The sequence below is a fragment of the Sander vitreus genome, chromosome 24 (genome assembly GCF_031162955.1).
Source record: "Sander vitreus isolate 19-12246 chromosome 24, sanVit1, whole genome shotgun sequence".
Lineage (NCBI taxonomy): Eukaryota > Metazoa > Chordata > Actinopteri > Perciformes > Percidae > Sander > Sander vitreus.
The window spans coordinates 12021524-12044715 of record NC_135878.1 but is presented as its reverse complement, the minus strand read 5'-3'; the positions used below and the strand labels follow the sequence as shown (position 1 = coordinate 12044715).

The window sequence follows — 23192 nt, the reverse complement described above, 5'->3', positions numbered from 1 at the left end:
TAAAAAAAATTATAATAAATGTAGATGATCTATGCTGTAAATAAGGATACATTTCATTCACAGCCTGAAAGCTCCGCTCCCTGTCTTCCACACCCAGTGTATGCTGGGAACTAGCCCCGGGAAAAAAAACATTATGATGAGATGGGGTTCAGGATGTAGCTTTGAACATGTCATGTTATTAGAAAAAGAAAAACACAAGAGAAAGGTTTGTTATGATTTTTAATTTGTTTCTATCTTTGATTAATATGACAAAGCTGGGTGAACTGATGGAAAGTTGACTGATGTTAAAGTTCAATTTCAGTGTTACACATCAACATGAGATCCTATCGAATATTAAGCCAACATCCTTAATCATCTTAAGCCACAGAGCTCTTTTAGATCTTTATTTTTTATTTTTTTTAAATGCATGAAATCAGGTCATTGTGGAATTAAACTGCCTGTTACCTGTTCATTCTACACCCAACTACATTCATGACCAAAACACAAATTAAGAGTTAACCATTGAGGTTGCAAGGCAAGACTTTAACATGAGATCCTAATAACGAGTACTGCATTGTTCCTGATAAAGACTTTTTATCTCGTCACTTTGGTATTGCATTCATACATTACAATATTCTGCAAAGAAACAAAATGTACAACTGCATAAATATAAAATTCTTCCACCATGTTTGACGGCTAAAACATTCAGAGAGTTACACCACAACGCCGTGATGAATCCAGCAGAAAAAAAAACATCAATCTCAAAAACTTGAGTTAGCACCGTCGCCCATACAGCAGGCCAAAGTGTCTAACAGGCTGGACACACAACTCTACATCCAAGGCAAAATCAAAAGTAAAAAAGGCATGAAACCAAGTAATAAAACCCCTCCACACATTTAAGTGATTTAAAAAAAAAAAGAAAAAAAAAAAAAGAAAAAAAGAAAAATGGAAAAGTAAAATAAGTCTCCCGTAATCAGGTGTAAAAGACGAATAAGAAGAGGAAAGAAGTTCCCTGGAGTGCAGCCTTTTCCTTACACAGATCAGAAGAGTGTACCAAAACTATTTCAATCGTTAAGTAAGTAGGAGTGTGTGTTCATGTCTGACGCACACATGCCCAGAACTGCTAAAGCTTGCTCACAGAGGAAAATGAGGAACAGCGTGGTTCAGAAGGACCACATTTTGCATCTAATCTTGCACACTCCAAAAATATCTACTGAAACCACACAAGGCAGCGATATGCAGAGGGGACAGCTCGCTACATGTCAGAGATGGAATTACACTTTACAGTCATCAATGAACAATGTCCCATGGCTTGTGGAAAAGTCTCATTTACTGCTGAATAAATATTTTTATTAGGCCTATTGCTACTTTTCCTCTAAATTACATTCTAACGCTAGGTGTAGAAGCTAGTGATGAAAGCAGACAAGATCGGTCCCCTATCATGTATTTTCTTTCATTTATTCATTCAAGACTATTTGTGATTGACTTAACCGCTAGAGCCTACCCCTCTCACTTATAATCTCCTACATAAGATTTGTATCTAGTTAAGGACAAAGGGGGAGAGGGGGCTGAGGGGTGGCCAGGTAAAGTGCTATGGTCCTGATGTCGGTCATAAACTGTTAATTGTTAACTTGATGTCAAAGCGTCCCTGGTAGCGGTCCTTGTCGCTGTAGCCAATGTTGTCTCCGAACACTTTGCACTCGATACGCAGTTCAGTGTTCAGGGTCAGGTTGGTGAACTGCAGAGCCACCAGCGGCTGCAAGTACTGAGGGTGCAGCAGTTTGCCGTAGTAGGGGTAATACTGCAGGGGGAAGCCGCCGCCGATACCGTAGTACTTAACCTCCCCAATTTTACCAGCATCCTCCTCTTTCTGGAAGGAAGAAGAGGCAAATGTATGGAATGACAAAACCACAGAGCAAGCACAAATATTTCAAAGAACACGCAAAAGAAAAACCACATACATTTGTACTGAGGTCTAATCTGAAGAAGAAGAAGAAAAAAAAACAAAAAACTCATAAATATGTGTACCTTGTTGGTGCAGTAGAGAGGGACGACATTGGGCTGCACCTTGTGTTGAGCCTCTTCAGGGATACTTTCATTTGAGGTAGGAGTCTTAACAAAAAAAACACAAGTTACCAGGTAGACTGGACCCAAATGCTTCAGTAGAAATCCATAGACACTACCGTCTTTCCTACAGAGACCCAACTTCTACCTGGAACTAACATTTGATCTGTATCTGGCTGAGTAAAACATACCTGCTAATACAATTAAGTAAAAACCCACGTTAATAAGAGTGTAGATACGCGCAGAATGTATTGTGATCGGATTGACCAGACCACAGCTAAACATCTGGCTCTCATTGTGATCACATCTCAGCAGGTGTAATTTATGTCTGTGCAATTTGGACACATTCTGAACCAACAAGTTCAAAAGGTCACCTGATTCAGTCTCTTCCTGCTATTTCAAGCTGCCCATCAAAAAGCTACAGATGAGCTCTTCCTCTGCAGAGAAAAAAATAAGTTGAGCCTGTGCAGTAGTTTTTAAGTACAGTCTTTTTAGTTTCTCAAGGGACCGCTACGATGTACAAGACAGGGATCTCATGACTGATGGGGTAGCTGAACTAGCAAGCTTCTCCACCAGCTCTGACGACCTTCTTACAGTATAAGTAATGTATAAGGTAGCCTATGGCTGCGTTCAGCCGTCTGTCACGTGACCTTCGCCTTGAGGGTATTCTGCATCACTTCCACTGATCTGAGACACATTCTGTCAATTGACAAGCCCGCCAGCACGGCCTACCCAATTCGCGTATTGAGATCTGATCACAATGCAGGCAGAGGTCTGTGATTAGATGCCATGATCCAGATAAATACCAGGTGGAAATGGAACAGGGCTTGGGCATCCGATTACATTCTAAGAGTTAGTGAGCAACTCTCCTTGGGTGAGCTAGAGACTCTTCTTTAACACTGGATCAGTCGCTGGCAAAATCAATAACTTATAGTCACAATCTAATCTGCTAATGCTCTTTAAAAACAACTGGTAACCTTATAATACTCAAATGACATTTTCAGTCTGGTGCTCAACTTCTTGCAACAACAATTTTGACTCTTTGTCCCCAACAAAACGTGACTCCATTTGCAAACAGGCTTATTCATTTAAAATTACCTTTGGACGAAAGTTGACAACCCTGTTGAGCTTTACAATCAGGCAGGGCTTGCCGTCCTTGAAACCAAACTCGCGGTCCTCGATGCCAGAGCAGGGTCCCAGCAGTGTCCTGGAAAAACGACAGGCCTTCCTGATGCCTATATCGCTTTCAAAGTCGCCCCTGTTCTTGTATGTTGCAGGCTCACCTAGAGGGGGGAGTGAAGGGTTGACTTGGGTAAGGAATCTTTAACAATGTCTGAAAGCCCAGCCTGTCAAATATGGAAACTTCTCTTAACAGTTATGTTAAGAGAAGCTTCCATATTTGTGGATGGGCCGTTAAGCAGGCCAGTATTCTCGTGTCCACTGACTTCCTGTACTTGATAATGCAACAATGTTACATTCTGTCTACTATCAAGTCTAAATTAGAGCTCAACCAAGATGTGTGTGTTGTTACAATGATGCAAATGTTTGCCTTAAGCAGAGAATAGAAATATTTAACCTCTTGGAAGTCCCACATTTGCCAAGGATAGCAAATTGTAAGGCTGAATTTGGGGAAGGGGGTACAAAATGACATCTGAAATATCTGCTTTTGATGTTTATGATGATGTATTATATAATGCAGCCATAAAAACAAGGCCTCATACATTTAAGGTTTCACTCCATGAAGCATCATAAAGCTTCAGTGAAGAGTTGAAGCCTTGTCGTGGTTAGTGCTCTATTCTCTTGTCACATTTCTGAAATCACCTGTCCAAAAGGGATATAAGAAGAGCCAATGGGATTTAAGAATAAAACCTACTTCCACAGTCCTCATACTTCATCTGGTCCCTCTGGAGTTCATCGTCATACTTGGCCAGAAATTCCCTCAAGGCCTTGGTGTAAGGCAGGTAGGTCTCCATGTCATTGAGGTTGAAGGACACTTCAGCTTTGTCTGACCGTGGGGTGTGTGTAAGGCCTGCAGAGACAACAGATCAGCAGCTTGTTAGCAATATAACACTACATTATTCACGGTGCCTGTCCACTACAGTACAACACACACACACACACACACTTGTGCCTTTGATTATCATCCGTAATATTTAACGTTAAGATTTACACACACTCAAAGAAATTACCGTGCGTGTCCTGATCCCAGAGAGAAAGTCAATAAAGACACAGATCGAACATTCATATCTTGAATAGGAGATGAAATTACACAAGCTTTGAAAGTCTGAAAATTAGAGACATTAAAGTATCAGATTTACTGGGACTTATTTAGGAACACTGACTGTGTGGGAAACACATTTTGCCAACGTCTGCAGATTTAGATGACATAATCAATATTAATGCCATGTCTGTGCATTCAGGATACAGATACGGTTTCATCCAGTCCTTGTGCTGAGATAGGCTGAACATAGTCCGGACCTGCAGTGTCTCTGTACTGGACTCAGAATGCACCGATAGATCTCATGTTACTCTGGGTAAGAACTGCAAATCTGCGTTGATTGAACTAAATATATTAGTTGCATGTTTAAAACACCGTCAACTTCAATCAGCTGAACAGAGATTAGGTCATTGACAGTAACATTCTTCGAATTCCATGTATTTGGATGACCACAAATCGGGTCGGGAACCTTTACTATATAAAAAAAAACGAGGTCTTAAAATGAAGGTAGCACTTTATTTCTATTTAAGTCTAAATTATCCTATAAACATTACTAATAGGTCTAAATGAGCATTTATTGATATGGTGAAGATTGTTGCCCTTTTTATGGCCCTGGCCCGGTCTTTGCGGAGAGAGGCATTTCTTTAATTTTCAAGACTTTTTTTGGGGGAATTTGTAATTCATAACTTCGCTAAGGAAACGCAAAATGTAGAGGATAAGGCGCCAGGCTGTAGACATACGTAGGCTGTGACGCACATTTTAGTTGACTGAAATGGAGAATGTAAGAATCACTTTAGGCCTACAACAATTACAAACAAATGTAGCCTAATTTAAAAATAATTCATTTCTATACAACTTTTTGTCAAAGCCACAGGGAGCCACTGGGGAGGGGCTAAAGAGCCGCATGTGGCTCCGGAGCCACAGGTTGCAGACCCTTGGCTCAAATTAACACAATACTCGGATACGCCTCCTGTTTAACGTGGAACTCTGAAACAAACTCAAACAGCAGTCAGACAGTAGACGACTGCCATTAGCCTTCCTCCTGTCCAATCAAACACTTGCTCAGTTGACTGTATTCCGCACATGCTTAGTTTGGCCTGGTAAATCCCAGCTGGCCTTCACTGCCATTGAGACCAGGTTGTGATGTGTACACAGTAGAAGCTGCTGTCAGTACAGGCACTGGTACCATTATGCGAAGATATATGAAGAGTTCATTTCCAAAACAATATGCAGCCATGTTACCTGAGGCAAGGGAGAGCACATGTACCAAGACTGAACATATGTATTGACTTTTATTAGGAAATCCGTCACCAAGGCAGAACACAAACTGCAGTTATTAAGTTAATTTGGAGAACTCCACTCATGTGAAATGCAAGCACCATATCTATGTTTCTGGTTACTGTCTGGACAGGTGCCTCTTTGACACGAGTAAACTTGTTGTTTTTCAGTAAAGAAACAATGTGATCATTCATTTTTATCATTTCAAATGTTCAATCTTTAGATATTACATTTGAATTATACTTAAATAAGATAACTTCATTGTGCATCATTTCTGAGGTTCATTATATGACCCCATTTGCTACTTTATTTATTTGACTGTTAATAAGCACTGTGTTTATTCAGTTTTTAACTCTCAGTGTCTACAGATATCTTACACTCAGGGACAGAGCTGCATGATAACATCCTGACAGACAGGGAGTGTGAGCCACTACTTACCAGGGGGTGCGACTCTGTCCTGCCAGGTGGGCTTGTAGTCGCTCAGTGTGAGTAGCATGGCTTGGATGGTTCCGATGAAGATTCCAGCCAGGAAGCCATAGAAAACGGTATAGAATGCAAAAATTTTGACTGTGGAGGAGAAAAAAAAAGAAATAATGTGTTAATACAACAGAACAGGGCAAGACCGAAGGTAAAACAGCAAGGTTTTCTACTGCCATGTGTCTTAGAAAACCAAGGAAATTACTAAGAGACATAAGGCTGAAATAGGTATCTAGTAGTATGCAGAAATGCAATAGTTTTATATGATACAATTCATAATACTGGGGTGAGTTAATTGCATGATTGTTTGAATTTCAGTTTGCTTGGAAGCTTTAACCTATATGACTAATTTTGTCAAACAATATAGTACAGTATAATTATACCTTTACACATAAAATACAATAAGTAGGGCTGCATGATATATCGGCAATCATATCATTATCGTTTTTCATACATAGGCCCGATGAGCAAAACTGGTCCGGTATGAACAACCGATCTTCTGTCTAGCTGTCGTGTGTGTGTTTCCCCCCCCCCTTTTTTTTTTGCCTACACTGAGTTTGCAACGCAGTGATGCAGCACAGGATTTGCATGCTGAAGACGAAAACAATGTCCTGGATGTTTTTCAGGGTAAAAAAAGAAGATACGCGAAACGCAGTGCATGCTTTACTTGGAAGGTCGAAATGATGCAAGGAGGATGCCGTGTCAAATCCTTCAACACCACCACCAATTTGATTACTCAAACACTTTTCACAGATGTAAGTTAAACTGGACATTAAGTTATACACTTGCTACAAGTTATGAAAGTAGCCTAAAACTAAACTCTATTAGTTGCTATTAGAAACTTGTTTTATACAGATCATAACGCCATCGGTAATATCGGTTATCGGCCATAAGAGCAATGTTAATATCGGTCATCACGGAAACGTTTCAGTATATGTATAATCAGTGCATCCTTAGTTTTATGCTAAATGCCACACATCAGGGAAAACACACTATGCCCAGCATAAAACCTGCTGGTGGCAGCAACAACATGCTGTGGAGATGCTGCACCTAGATAGGGAAGGGAGAAGGTCAAATAGCGCAGCAACATACAGAGGAGAACCTCAAAGTCAAAGCTAAACAGGAACTGTTAGACTTAAATCCAATCCAGTATTTGTACAGGAAACCCCATTGGAAACCCCATTGTTCACTTACAGTCCTCATGCAACTTGACAGAGCTTACATAGTTAAGCAGAGACAAATTGAGGAAATCTGCAGTGTGCAGATGAGCAAAGCTGATATAGACTCAAGGTTATAACTTTTGGCAATGGGGCCTCTGCTGTAAACTAACTTTTTGGGGGGGTAAATAATTTAGTATTAATTCATTTAAAGAATCAGCATTTTAATGGATCAAAAGGCTTTACAATATTGTAACGATACCCAAAAGACACTTTTGTTAACCTAATATATTTGAGTATAAAACACATTGTCCACAAAGTCATTCACATTTGCACTAATCTCTTCGGCATGTAGTCTGATATCAAGCTACTCAAGCTCCACGGATGTCCGTCAGACACCAACATGTTAAAAGAGCTTGTGTCTCCACCGTAGATGTAAGGAACTACAAAGCCAGCATTCATAATAAAACAGTGGCAGCAATTGTCTTTAAAGATTTACAGGAATTCAACTGTGAGGCCCGTTCTTACAGTACAATTTAGTCATTACCCACGGCACTGTTGGCTCCTCATTGTAAATCTTTTTTTTTTTTTTAGCATGAAGATGATGTAGAATTACAAGCAACAGAGCACTACAATTCTATTGTCTGCACTGCAGAGCAATAGGCCTAAATAAAGCACGGCTGAAGTTAACCTTCCAGGTAGCCAGCTATACATTCATCCAGTCAGTCAGTCCTTCTGCTGCATGAGGCAATGTCAAAAAGGTCACAACAGCCTGAACGAGGTAATACATCACACATCACTGAGTTTTTCCTGATGCAAGGACATATGATCAAAGCTTGTGTCCTCTGGGCATAGTAAACCTGTCATTCCTAGATATCTATAGCACCACATCTCAGCTAGATGAGCACCAGAATAAGGACAATTTACTTTAAACTCGTGGTATTCTGCCAATTACAACTGTAGACATGAGTAAAAACATCTGATAAAACATGATTCAAACCCATTTGTTAATGTAGTCCCATAGCAGCCTGGATGCACTTTCAAAGCCTTCAACACAGCACTGCGCACGGCACACTTCCAAATGCATCAGCATTTTCAGATGACCTCAGAAGGACAAATATGAGCCACCACACATCAACCTCCCTCAGCTGGAGCTCCTGCAGCAGCCGGGCTGCCTTACTGTTCCTGAGCTTTGGTCTAAGATGAGAAGACATCGTGTCACTGAAACATTATTTTTACCCAGGTGTTAGTTTCTAGACAGGACTAAAGAGGTGTGTGACATTGAGAAGAGGAACAAGGACATGCACAGTGCAACTGCAAGAGAAACAAGAGAAGAAAGGTCGAACACGTTAATCAGTTGTATCGTTTGTTAGATTACAGTGACATCTGATCAGAGGAACCCGACACGTATCGATGGTCTTCTGTTCATTTCCGAGCAGGCCCTATCACCTTGGCTCACCTTGGACCGTGATGCATTTTTAACCCTTTGACTGCCCATAGCAAACTTGCTAAAAAAAGACAACTTGACGTTTTCCCCAACAACAAAAAGCCAATGTGGACAAACTGAGGTCCCATCGTCAGTTTTCCACCTCTGCACCGAAGACGGCACCGGAGCGTTCACGCTCTCGAAATGTAACTTACAGTAAGAACTAGCAAAACCACACACATTACATTGTTTTAACGGTCAAACATGCTATTTAATAAAACTAAAACCAACTCATTTGGGGTGGGGGGCTGTGTGTTTCCGAGGTCAGATCAAAAGTGGGGACATGGAAATCAAATGAAACGTAGAAGATATTATTTACAGGTGCGCGGTAGTGTATCGTGATGCCGTTTTGTTCCAGAATGCAGCAAAGTCAAATCACACAGTTGGTACGAAACACGAGGCTACCGGTGAGCTCGCATTTACCATTTTACCACGAACACCCGGGCAACCATACTTACACCAACTCCCTCCGGTACGACCGAGCAGCTCTCCTTTCTCCGAATTCCACAGAAACTTCTTCCATCCTCCATCGTCTTTGTTTGAAGGCATTCTGATTTACTTCCCTTTAAAGTGTTCCCTTAATCTTTCTATGCCAGACTCACTCAGCGTGGTAACCAAGTCCTGAACCGAGGCAGACAAGGAACCCAGCTTGGTCCGCTTAAAGGCACCCTGATATAAACCGTTTCTTCTCGACTCCGCCCGAAACTCCCAACAAGTTACCTACTAAGAGGGCGGAGCAGCGCCGGCCAATTCAGCTGCGGAGAAGCCGTGCGTAACTCTGACGTAAGCAAGACAGAAAGCCTATACATTTAGCCTATGCATTTAGCACTACACGGCTGAGCTTTGCAGACATGTCCTGAAGGTAGAAAGTTATTAACCATCTTCAGGCATTGTGCTTTAGCCCAAACCTCTGTCAGCCCTGAATTCCAGATTTACATACATAGGCTACATACATACATACAAACATACATACATACAGGGTGCGATTTGTGAAAACAGCAGAGGGGGGATTGATCATGCACAACAAAACAAAACATGCAAGAATTAAATCCCACTTTCAATACCATGAAGTGCCACTCGGCCAGCCATGCCAAAACACTTATTTATGAACTTCAATATCCAATGGAAAATAATGTCAAAATGAAATAGCACAACGCCGTCAACATAAAAGAGTGTTTTCCCGGAGCGGCTTCCCGGAGCTCTGTAGCGGCTAAATAACAACCAGCAACGGCTGCTCGGATTTTATTGTTCTATGGCACTATGTGTTCATGTTACAGCGCTTTACTTTTACTTAGTTTAAAATTTAAACTTCTAATTTAATAATACATTTAAGTTATACTTTTTCTTTTTTTTTATACCTTTTTCTATTTTAGGTATATAATATACTGTATGGTCTATTGGTGAAGTAGCATTGATCACTTTGAGGGGGGATTCCATTTTGTCCTCCTAAAAATAATTCAGCAGAGGCAAGGATATGTAGACAAGAAAAGGGGGAAATCCCACTCATCCCCCCCTGAAAATCGCACCCCTGCATACATGCATACATATGCCTAACCTGATGACACATGACCATGACCATTTTTCTATCTACCAAAACCAGATTAACACATTATGGCACCTCATGGAAAAATAAGCTGTTTTTAAGCTTTTTTCCCTGGTTCTTACCCCCAATATGTGCATACACACTATATGTATACTATATGGTATTGTTGTGTAGTGGTGCATGGAGTAAAGTTTGCCCCTGGGCATCATACAGATCCATTTCATAAAAGTTTAAAGGATCTGTTGTGTCAGTCAGGAGTTTCTCCAAGAAATGTTGGGCCCTGAATGCTCAACAGCATTCACACAGTAAATATTTATTCAGCTCTGGGGCCCCAGAATCATTCGCTCTCCCACCCCTCATTGAGCCACCAAACTCCCACTCCTCATCCCCTCTCCGGCAACAGCACCCTATTCCAGTGATCCTTAGGCCACTTGTCATGAATGGTGAGTGCAGATAATTACAGTGACACCAGCCTGAGATACTCCAGAACAGACTACCATTACATGTGTTTGTAAAGTGTCACAGACCACACAGGGACAATAAGCCAGTCAGACTATTCCTGTGAAGCTGGTGTCTGTCAGAAAAATGCATTTCAAGGAGAAGTGAAACAGGGAGGATTCAACTTTATAACAACAGTGCTATCACAGATTAAACCTAATTTAGTGCCATACCAGTAGAAATTGGATGGTGGGTTTTAGATGTCAATCCATATTTGTCCTTATTTTACAAACTTTATCTTAAAGTATGATGTGGGTGAGATTACATGTCCACTTTCCTTAACGCCACTGTTGATGAATTGAGAAAAACAACAACATACGTCCTACTGGTTAACAGCCTTTTTAGGTAATGGGTTATATCTTTTTTTGGTTTGACAGAGCAGAAGAGAATGAGCAGGTCTATTGGATGTCCATTTGTAGCCAAATACTTGATATTCAGCATGACTGTTCTGGTTAAATCACTTCATGCCAACAATTACAACAAGGATCACGCAGAATTCCAGATTACAGTACACCAACCTACAATTCTGAATGAAGTTGGTTGCTCTAAAACACTCATTATGGCACAAACAATATAATCATTTCATCCCCTTCACTAGCAGGATGGAGTTCATTTAGCTGAAGCCTGTGTGGCTCACACTGGTATATGTTCCCAGTTTAACTTGATGGGTGTCCTGTGTTGTGTGCAGTGGACTCCTCCTTAGAGCAACCCCCCCCCCCCCTCACACCACAGGGTTAATAAGCTCTAGTTACACAGCATTGCCAAGTATACACATAGTTGAAACCTGTATATATCCTGCGTTCTACAGCCTATAACGCCTCTCTAAAGCCGGTTCCAAGGGCATTTCTGCTGCTGGTGCCAGGGGCCTCATGATGACCCAATTTTCAATAAGCTTGAAATAAGAGGCTTTTAATCTACATGGCGTTACCTACTACTAAATAGATGTACCTTTTAAATGTGGCAAATGCCTTGTCTGAATTGATTCTGAAAACAGTTTCAAATTTGATTAGCAAGAAAAGACTAGATCCACCCGCATGCTGACAATACAGATGTGTATGTACATCCTTCACATTCTTGTCTGGCTATGTGAGCTGTGTGTAATGTGTGTGTTCATGCATGCATGTGTGAAATCGCTCTGCAATGTGCTGCCATCTGAGTTTCTTGAGCTGTGTACATTTGTTTGAATGTAAATATGTGTATGATGGGTCAGGATTACGCACATGGGGGTTTTCACCTTTAAATACCAAGGACAAGAGTAAAATCACTGATGTTGTCCAGCTCTATTTAAAGCCATCATGAACTGAAGACTCACTTGACCTCCTGCTCACAACCAAGTCCCATTTTTCCACATCTTGACACCCTAACCCCCAACCCCGACCAAACATAAACCCTTTTAAAGTAACTCTTACATAAAGAAGCTGAAGCAAAACCATCCTTTAACTCAAAAAACAGCACTCCAGTAACACGCAAATTGATCTAAAAAAACCCAAACCTTCTCTTTCTAAATGGTTGGAGTATTAGATATGACAGTACAGTTACTTAAATTATAAAATATCAAGGCAAGTCTCAAGTCATTTAGTTTTGTCAAGTCAACTGTCTCTATATATATTATTAGAAAATAATTTATATATTTATTTATATTTTAAGTTATTTCATGTAACGTTCTAACATAGTCATAGTCATGTCATAGTCATAGTGGTGAATCCCACCTTTCTCCTGTTCCAAACATGTCAAGACAAGCTCTAATAATTGCTGAAAATCATGCTGCTACTGTATACTTATCCTGATGCAAAACTGGTGATAATTTGCCTGACTTCAATGCTCATTTCCTTTGTTTATATGATGGAGCTTATGTGAAGCACAGAAGCATGATTTTTGTAGCAGCCAGTGAGATACTTTAAAGCCTGTCATTTTTCTAATGATACAGCTTGGTGTCTTACAGCAACCACACCTAACTGCTGCCTTTTGTCAGATTGTGTACATAATAAACATGTGTACTGTGTAAGGGTGTGTGGGGGAGGCTGGACTCAAGGTGAAAGTGAGTCTTCCTGTTTAAAGCCTGCACAAATGCAAGTTTCTACATCTGATCAACTCTCGCCAAAATTTCCATCCACTTTGGCCTTTATTGGTATTTGGGATTGATGTGGTCAGTGTAGGAAATTTAAAAGATTAGGGGGGCAACTTTGCGTCCACTGTCTAAAAAGCAGGACATTTACAACATTTGGGGACACTTTAAAAAGAAATTAGTGCATATAGTTACTGTTTTTTCATGTGAAAGAGCCCAGATTAAAATGCATACAGTAATTACCACCTTGTGCCAACATGAGTAAATAAAAAGCATACTATTATTATTATTATTATTATTATTATTATTATTACCACACACTAGAATACTATGGATCAATCTGCCGCTGAAAAAAGACCCCAACAAACTATCAAAATAGCCCTATTTCTTCCTGTTTGAGTAATGTTTGTTAAAAACTATAGTGACCAGCTGTTTTAAACCTGTTAAAAAAGATGTATGTCTTCAGTAGGACCCAATGGGCTTGGAGCAAAGAGCCATAAGAACATTTTGAATAACACCAGGCTATATATTTAACCATAGTGCAGTTTCTGTGAGTGGATACTAAAGAAACGAATATCCAAATGCAAAACAATGGCAGTGAACATTTTAACATAAATGTTGTGTACGATACACTGAAGACAAAAGCAATCAATGTGGCATTGTATGTCCTTTAAAATACATTATATTATAAAAAATACAAGTGCAAATGTTTTTTTCTTATAACTGCAAAAAATTGTCAGGATTAGGATTACGCACATGGGGGTTTTCACCTTTAAATACCAAGGACAAGAGTAAAATCACTGATGTTGTCCAGCTCTATTTAAAGCCATCATGAACTGAAGACTCACTTGACCTCCTGCTCACAACCAAGTCCCATTTTTCCACATCTTGACACCCTAACCCCCAACCCCGACCAAACATAAACCCTTTTAAAGTAACTCTTACATAAAGAAGCTGAAGCAAAACCATCCTTTAACTCAAAAGACAGCACTCCAGTAACACGCAAATTGATCTAAAAAAACCCAAACCTTCTCTTTCTAAATGGTTGGAGTATTAGATATGACAGTACAGTTACTTAAATTATAAAATATCAAGTCAAGTCTCAAGTCATTTAGTTTTGTCAAGTCAACTCGCAAGTCATCAAAACGGTGATGATGGTCTCGAGTCCAAGTCACCAAGTCTCAAATCCACATCTCTGATATATAGTAATTTGTCTCTATATATATTATTAGAAAATAATTTATATATTTATTTATATTTTAAGTTATTTCATGTAACGTTCTAACATAGTCATAGTCATATCATAGTCATAGTGGTGAATCCCACCTTTCTCCTGTTCCAAACATGTCAAGACAAGCTCTAATAATTGCTGAAAATCATGCTGCTACTGTATACTTATCCTGATGCAAAACTGGTGATAATTTGCCTGACTTCAATGCTCATTTCCTTTGTTTATATGATGGAGCTTATGTGAAGCACAGAAGCATGATTTTTGTAGCAGCCAGTGAGATACTCACTATTGAAAATCATGCTGCAACTGTATACTTGTCCTGGTGCAAAATTGGTCATAATTTGCCTGACTACAATGCTCATTTACGTTGTTTATGTGATGGAGCTTATGTGAAGGTAACCATCAGGCTGAAATCACAGAAGCACGGATTCTGTAGCAGCCAGTGAGATGTAAAGCCTGTCATTTTTCTAATGATACAGCTTGGTATCTTACAGCAACCACGCCTGCTGCTTTTTGTCAGATTGTGTACACAATAAACATGTGTACTGTGTAAGGGTGTGTGGTTTGAGGCTAGACTCAAGGTGAAAGTGAGTCTTCCTGTTTGAGGCCTGCACAGGTCGCAAGCTACTCTTTACACAAATGCAAGTTTCTATATCAACTCTCGCCAAAATTTCCATCCACTTTGGCCTTTTTTGGCTATTCGCGATTGATGTGGTCAGTGTAGGAAATTTAAAAGATTTGTGGGGCAACTTTGCGTCCACTGTCTAAAAAAGCAGGGCATTTACCACATTTGGGGGGCAAAAATTGTAATTAGATTATAAAATTGCTGTTTTCTTAATGTAAAATGAGCCCAGATTAAAATAAGTGTTCGGAAGCTAGGAAAACACATTAAAAAATCAAAAATATATATAAAAACAGTATGATGGGTGTGAATCTCTAAAATCTGAACAAAGCCTGTCTCATCTGTTTATATTGGTATCATAAATTTCTATCATAAATTGTTTGTTTTTCTTTCTGAAGATTTATCTGCGTGGACCTACCTTGAACCAATCCTTTTCTACGGAGCATCTTTCTTAGCTATTTACTGTCACGTCAAGTGAATGGCAAAAAAAAAATGGAAAAATGTAAATATTCTTGTGTGTCTCATTAAACCTTTAGAACATTTCAAACTAAAACCTGCTTCGTGTCACTTTGTTCTCCGAGATCTGCTTTCAGAATCAACTCACAGTGGTCCAGCCGATAGATGGCCAGTGGGATACGAACCACAAAACAATTGTGATCGGATAGAAAATAGCAATGTATGTATTGCTTACATTATCTGTAGAAATTAACTAAACAAGCAAAGTCATTGGCATGGTTCAATTCCCACATTCACATTTAGGGAAAATACAGTCCACAGAACATATAAAGTGTAAGCTTGTAGCTTGTTGACTTGAAAGTTTAAGCAGATCTAACACATAATGCTTTATGATGGCTTATGGCACATGCATGAAATTAATGAGATAATTCCTAATAATTTAAGTGCTGTGGATTAATATTACATTCTGTTGCCTGCTGGTTTCCAACACTGGGACTAAGAAACCTTTTTTGCACAAATCATTTTTCCACACTGTATGATAATATATATTCTGTTTTTGCTTGTTCCACTAAAAGTTCCACAAGTTATTTGGCTTCACAGTTATATCCAATAGAAATATTCTACGTAGCTTGTACATCATTTTGTGCCTGTATTACCTACATTGCCACCTACACTAGAATGTTAAATAGGTAGATTTAAACGCAACTTGTCTACTTTACATGAGGTTCTAAAAGTTGACCCACTGCTGTGTCTGGCAGGGTCAAATATGTTAATTACTAATTAATCCAAGAGCTGTGGATGATAACATTTAATTTCCTGTTGGCTTCCTCTTAGTTTCACAGACGAATGAAAGAGCTGACCCTGATTACTGTCGCTTCCAACAACACTGTACAATACTGAGTTCACTATATGAGCTATGTAAATATGCCAGGATGTCTCTACATTCCTTTATATTTGAAACTGCTTGTTTGTCTCATATTATAATTTATTTCACTATTAAAGGAATAGTTAAACATTTTGGAAATAAACATTCTCTTCCTTAGAGTGAGATAAGAATATCATGTCTATGTGTTAATGTTGTGCTTATGTCATATTGGTGTTACCATAATTCCCACACATCGATATAATCATTACATTTGAGAAGCTCCAACTTGGCGCATAATGGTACAGAAGTGCTAGTCTCGCATTGCCTATCTCCAGAGCACTGTGGAGTGAGGTCTGGCTACACCACAGACACATTCTAGGATAGGAGAAAACAAAACATTTGCAACCCGCACAGGAAAACGCTACATAAATGATTAAATGACGTTAACTGTTCAAACAATACAGTAACGAGCTATTTAAATTAGCTGGATACATGGTTATATGTAATTTGCTCTTACTAGTGTATTACTGTGTGTATTTCATTCACAGCAATCCCCGCCAATTGGTCCCAAAGCTTCCCAGTTAGATAGTAAATTCCGTTAACATATTCTTTGTAAATCTTTACAATTATTCCATGTGAGCCGCGTGTCGGATGTCAGGCTTTATCCTGGAAATGTACTTCCATTGATCCAGACTATGGAAGTGCCTGAAAACCAAAGAAACAAAGCAATGATTATCTCATGTCAGTGGAAGCCCATTGTTTACTTAAACCCAAAATGAATGGCTGTTGTGCCATAACGGCAGTATTTTTAGCCCTGACATGACTATCACAACTTTCGAGGTCTTGGTAGATCCTAAGTTGTCTTCCCCACTTCTACTATTACTATGACATGAATGCAGTATAAGTACAGAGCTGGACTCAGAACATGGTTTTTGTTTAATTTTTACTTTTCTGTTTGAATACGGATTTACCAACCAAGATACAAAATGCTAACCAGTGAGGTGTTGGTCACAATATTGAACAGAGCCATGTTAGCTGTTTCCCTCTGCTTTATGCTAAGCTAGGCCACATTCTGATAATAGATCCATGCCTAATGCAGAGACATAAGATTGATATACATCAAAGCAAAGGTTATTTACTCAAATATGATGGCTAAGGAACTTTTTGCTAACTTTTTAGGGCTTTATGTGGACCAAATTGTACATGAGAAGGTAAAAAATATTTGACTTTCGATTATTGAAAGCATGTCCCTTGATGTAATTCTCATTTTCCAGTGTGGCCTAGTGAAATTCAGTTTGACACCCCTGCTCTACAAGGACCCAGCGAGCCAACTGCCAGGAAATGCTCCAAAGTTTCACATAAGCAGATACACATTATCCGTCCGCTCACTGACCACAAAGAGATTGTTTATGAGAGGACTGTTTATTCAGTTATATAAGTTTGGTGATGTTGTCACTGATGTGATGCGATATACATAAAGAGGGGTATTCAAGTTAGCAATTGTGGTTATTCTCAGTTGTTAAAGAACTATGTAAATAAACCCATGCAAGAAACATATTCTTATTAACTTATCTTATTAACTTATCTTTTCCTACTTCCTACTGCTTTATCTTTTTTGGTAGGAGAAAAGCTTAATGTTGGATTTACAACTCGGACTACGCTCAATCGGCTCCTTGATGCTAAGAACACCTTAGCATGTGCAGAGGTTCCAACAGGCAGCAGTGACATTTCTGGTGAGAGCAGTGGAATATGCATTAGAAAAACTACCCCTGAGAGAGGCCCTACTCAAGCAAGCAACATTTGTTGATGTCCAGCAGAGGACAGAGTGTGACGTTGACGATGCATTATACTTTGTAGACAGGTAAGGGTATTCCTTATTTATTTTCTATATTACATTTTCTAAACATTTTGAATAGATTGTGAAGTTTGATGTTCACAAAACAAACCCTGTTGTTTCTCCCACTGTATCTTAAACAGTTCAGTGCACATTGTGTCTTTTTAGGTTTGCTGAACTGCTTCCATGCCAGAGACCCCAAGAGCATGATCAGCTCAGCGAGGAGTTCCTCAAATATAAATTGATGGACATCCCCAAGCCTCAAGACCCAGCCACTTTCAACATTGAGGGTTTTGGGAGGAATATGTCATCAATGAAGAATAGGGTAAGAGATATTCTACACCCTTTGACATTTACTTAATCAACTTGAGCAGATTTGGAAGGCTGTCTAAGATTGCCAATCTGGGTCTATCTGAGGTTAGGTTTAGGGCCACGTTTCTTTTTCTTTGAGATTCGTATTTTTGAAATATATACATAGAACTATTTATTTCTTTAGATGAATTTGTCTGTCTATTATCAGATTTACCAATTGTTATACTTTCTACTTGTGCTGGTCAATTATGAACAGGATAGGTAAAATTTAACTGCTAGCAAAAACTTGAGAGAATTGGGTGAGCAGAGTAGTTATGTATCTCGTTGTACATTTGCCCTCTTATGGACATAATATGCAAAAATAGATATTCCAATAATAGAGCTTTTTAAGAAGGAGCTTTCAAACATAATTTTTGACCAGCTTTGACAGCTCTATGTGCATTGGATTGATCAGATTAGATGAAGCTGAAAACTGAGAGGAGCCTTGTGTGTGTGTGCACTCTTGACAGTCGTTAGCTTGCTTTCTTCACTACAATTTTTCTTCTTGTGCACTTATTTGCTTACTTTAAGCTGAATAGGCAATTAGATGGATTATTCTCACCGACGGCAGCCGAAAAGAGGCATACGAGGTACACCACAAAAACTAGGGCGACGGATGCTCACCGTCTGCCTAACTGACAATCTCCTTGGTGTGTCAGGGCCTTTAAAGGAGAATTCCGGCAAATTTTTACGTTAATCTTGATCGCTATAGCTATGCGAGTACTTTCGATAGAAAAACCCCCGACCCGAATGAGTGCAGGTAACACGGAGAAGCTGCAGCTACATACTACAAGCGTCCAATGAGCTAAAACGGCAGTGGTCGGGGCAAGTTTTAGAGTGCCTTTGTGCCTCTTAACAGACCCAAAATGCAATTAATATGTCTGTGCCACATGAACAGGGACCTTACGTGTCAACAAGATGCGTTTTCAACTCAGACATTGTTTAAATTCACCTACCCTGGTCCTTGTATGGATCCTGCCGGTAGCTAGCTTGCCCTGCTAGCTAATAGCCATTAGCTGCTAGCTGCCGTCCAGTGAGTGTATTCAGACAGGCTTCTGTAATAATCATCCCAATAACAATCCACGGAGTGGTGGTGGTGTGGATATGTCCTCCAGAGGACAGGTCATGTCACGTCTTGAAGTGTATTCCCCCCTAAAATAAACAGTAGTGCGGTAGTACCTGTTAACTACTAGCTGCCCTCCGGTGAGTGTGTACAGCCAGATAGACGTTAGCCGTTAGCTGCTAGCTTAAGGTGACCAGATTTCTGAGACATTTTCGGCTCAGAAGCGTAAATACATCCAAAAAAGGTAATGTTGTTATCTTTGTAAAACTTAAAACGGGGACACTGCCCCAGGGGCATCACAAGACCTAGAGCTGCACTGGGGCACAAGCCCCCCTAGGGGGGTCCATGGGCATGCTCCCCTGTAAGAACATTTAGTCTATTTTAACGTTTAAATGCATCAATCTGGTGCACTTTGAAAAGAAATTCAGAGGTAAGACTTGATTATTCTTATCTATGGATGTAAATACTGTATTTGTGCTGTAGCCTGAACTATTTTGCACTTCAGAATTTTAACCATGCACACACAGGTTGAATAGTTTTTTCTTCATATTTTTGCATTAATGTCACTAGGAAGTAATCCAGTATAAATATATATTCATATAAGTAAGTGGGATTGTCTGGAACCTGGCAATATAATAACCATTATGGTGGGATACACTGGCTAAGAAATTTACAAAAATGTCTGTGCTGACATAAATAGTTTACATGAGAATACATTATAATTTTGGCCCAAAGCTGGAGACCATGTAGAAGTTTTGTTGCAATTTCTAAACTGGATTACCCGGGAACCGCTTGTTGTAACGATGCATGTGTTGAGCGAAGAGTTTGTGAAATATTTCACAGAGAGTAATGATTTATGCAGAATGCAAATATGATAACATTTCATGTAAGTTCAATGTTAATTTTCTCACAAACCTGGCAATAATATCATTGGAAAGCTTAGATTCTGGTTGAGGTGGTTGTGCCAGACTCACGCCTTTGGCTGAGTCAGAGGGAGAGCAGGTGTGCGGTTGTGAAGAAGTTGGTAATTTCATGGCGCAGATTAACACTTTTGCATGCACTATATCCGTGTCACATTCTCATTAGGGGCTGAGCCCCCCTAAAGGTCTGATCCTAGAATCGCCCCTGCTGCTACTTCATACTCCACTACACCTCAGAGGAAAATGTTGTAATGTTTACTGCACTACATTTATCTGACAGCTTTTGCTTTATTGCTTCACGCTAGGCTTGTTTCTGCAACAGCTCATTGAGTATCGGATACAGTTAAAACTAGTGAGGAAATATTTTCCTTTTACATTAGTCCAGTATTAAACGAGATCGCTGCAGTCGGCAACGGCGAAACAAGCTACAATGTAAGTTAATGGACGTCAATTGTCCAGCTTGTATTTACGTTAATAAAAGTGCTTGTTTTGCCGCTGACAGGCTCAGATTAATATTCTAGGTGTCTGACAACATTATGGAAAGGATTTCTAAGGAGGTCGATCTTTCTGTTAGAGTAAGATCCTTTTTTTAAAGATAAAAAGTCCGCAAAATTGCGTTCGCTAAACCCACCAGACTCCATGTAAATAAACAGTAATTTTAGCATCGTAAAATATGGACATTCTAGAACATATCTGAGCTCTGAGCAGCGCTTGCTCTGGCTTGAGTTTGCGCGTGTAGGTTGCACGAGTCAGCGCGACTATATGTTTGGTCAATGTTTTCTTTCTTTCATTCCAATTTCGGGTCTGTCAAAAGACAGTGAAAACCGGGGACATTTCCGGGGACAGCTCCAGCCGGGGACAGGTCACCGAAACCGGGGACTGTCCCCGGAAACCAGGGACGTCTGGTCACCCTATGCTAGCAGCTGTCCGGTGAGTGTATTCAGCCAGGCTTTAGTGATAATCATCCCAATAGCGGCGGTGGTGTGGCTATGTCCTCCAGTTACTGAAGGCTAGCTTTAGCTTGTGTTTGGAGCATCAAGTTCATCTGCCTGTTTCCCCTCTGTCTGTCTCGGTCTTTCCAACTCTTGTGAGGCTAGTTCTTTGTCTGTATACTCGGGTTCAAATAAATAAGGACGACCATCAAACTCAAAAGGCTCTTCCGTGTGTTGTATATCTGCTATATTCTCCATAGTTACGTTACTCCAAGCTTCTTCCCTTATAAACAACTCCGCTCTTCACACACTACGCTCCAATCTGCACACTACTGTTTACCTTTTCCTGCTACAACTGAATTCCCAGGAGACAGCGCGATCTGTCCTATGCAGGACATCCACCAGACCACCGGGCGCTCTGTGGATTTTTATTGGGATGATTATCTCAGAAGCCTGGCTGAATACACTCACCGGACAGCAGCTAGCAGCTAACGGCTAACGGCTATCTGGCTGTACACACTCACCGGAGGGCAGCTAGCAGCTAACAGCTACTACCGCACTACTGTTTATTTTAGGGGGGAATACACTTCAAGACGTGACATGACCTGTCCTCTGGAGGACATAGCCATACCACCGCCGCTCCATGGATTGTTATTGGGATGATTATCACAGAATACTGGCTGAATACACTCACCGGACGGCAGCTAACGGCTAACGGCTATCAGCTAGCAGGGCAAGCTAGCTACCGGAAGGATCGAGACAGGGACCAGGGTAGGTGAATTTAAACAATGTCTGAGTTGAAAACGCATCTTGTTGACACGTAAGGGCCCTGTTCATGTGGCACAGACATATTAATTGCATTTTGGGTCAGTTTAAGAGGCACAAAGGCACTCTAAAACTTGCCCCGACCACTGCCGAAAGCTCAGGGGACGCTGCAGCTTCTCCGTGTTACCTGCACTGATTCGGGTCGGGGTTTTTTCTATTGAAAGTACTCGCGTAGCTATAGCGATCAAGATTAACGTAAAAATTGGCCGGAATTCTCCTTTAAGGGGAAAACACAGGACTTTCACCCAGGAAACGAATGTCTGTGTCCCATAAGTACTACTTAAGGGGACTGGTGTTTTAACCAAAACTACAAACTTATTTCTAATATAAAGTAGTTGTTTTGTTTCCTAAACTTAACTGTCGCCACATGACAGTCAACTTTTGTCGGCTAAACTTAACTGACCCAGCTCACTGTCATCTAGTGGGCCCTATCTTGCACTAGTACTAGTGTTGTTTTTGGTGGCCGGTTTTAATTTTAGTTTAGTCTTTGTGTCAAGCTGTCATTTTAGTTTTTATTAGTTTTACTCACATTCATACTCTTTTAAGTCTAGTCAAGTTTCAGTCGACTAAAAAGTCTGAGCATTTTAGTCTTATTTTAGTCAGAATTATTCATGACTGTTTTTGTCTAGTTTTAGTCGACGAAAACTGATGACATTTAGTATTTTAGTCTCTTTTTAGTAATGCAATTCTATTTAACCCAGTCAATATAGTATAAGTACCTAGTAGTATAGACAAAACCAAATTTTTTTTTAGCCAAACCCATTTCAAACAAGGTTATCTTATTATATTATTGTTGTTACCTTATAGACTCAAGAATACATCCATTCCAGACACGGAAGACACTCTGATTAGAATTTACAACATATTTATTTTACCAACCAAACATGTTAGAAGTACACACACATAAATTAGTTGTTGATGCCAAATTCAGTTCAGTGTGATTGCTATGTGAATGACAAAACTAGCTACAGTATTTGGCCAACAAGGGCCAACAAGTCAGGTAGGAACTAAGAACCCACTTTACACACACAAACAAATACACACACACACACACACACACACACACACACACACACACACACACACACACACACACACACACACACTAGTCACACATGTTAACCCAATTTACACTCTCTTACAAATATATATATATATATACACACACACACACACACACACACACACACACACACACACACACACGCTAGTCACACACGTTTGTCTCAGTCGTTTTCAGCTCCAGTGGCTAACGTTTAAAGCTAAGGTCTAAAGCTAACGTTAAAATGAGACACATTAACCACAGCCTCATGAGTTGGCATGAGCGT

General features: G+C 40.0%; 1 protein-coding gene across 1 annotated transcript; it reads right to left on the bottom strand.

Moving 5' to 3' along the window:
* Positions 1-202: 202 nt before the first annotated feature.
* Positions 203-9333, bottom strand: atp1b1b (ATPase Na+/K+ transporting subunit beta 1b). The gene is made up of 6 exons (XM_078243287.1): positions 9118-9333; positions 5978-6106; positions 3917-4072; positions 3142-3326; positions 2008-2091; positions 203-1849 (listed from the first exon to the last, which is right to left on the bottom strand). The coding sequence occupies exons 1-6, from the start codon at positions 9206-9208 to the stop codon at positions 1589-1591; spliced, it is 906 nt and encodes a 301-aa protein (XP_078099413.1). The 5' UTR covers positions 9209-9333; the 3' UTR covers positions 203-1588.
* Positions 9334-23192: the final 13859 nt, after the last annotated feature.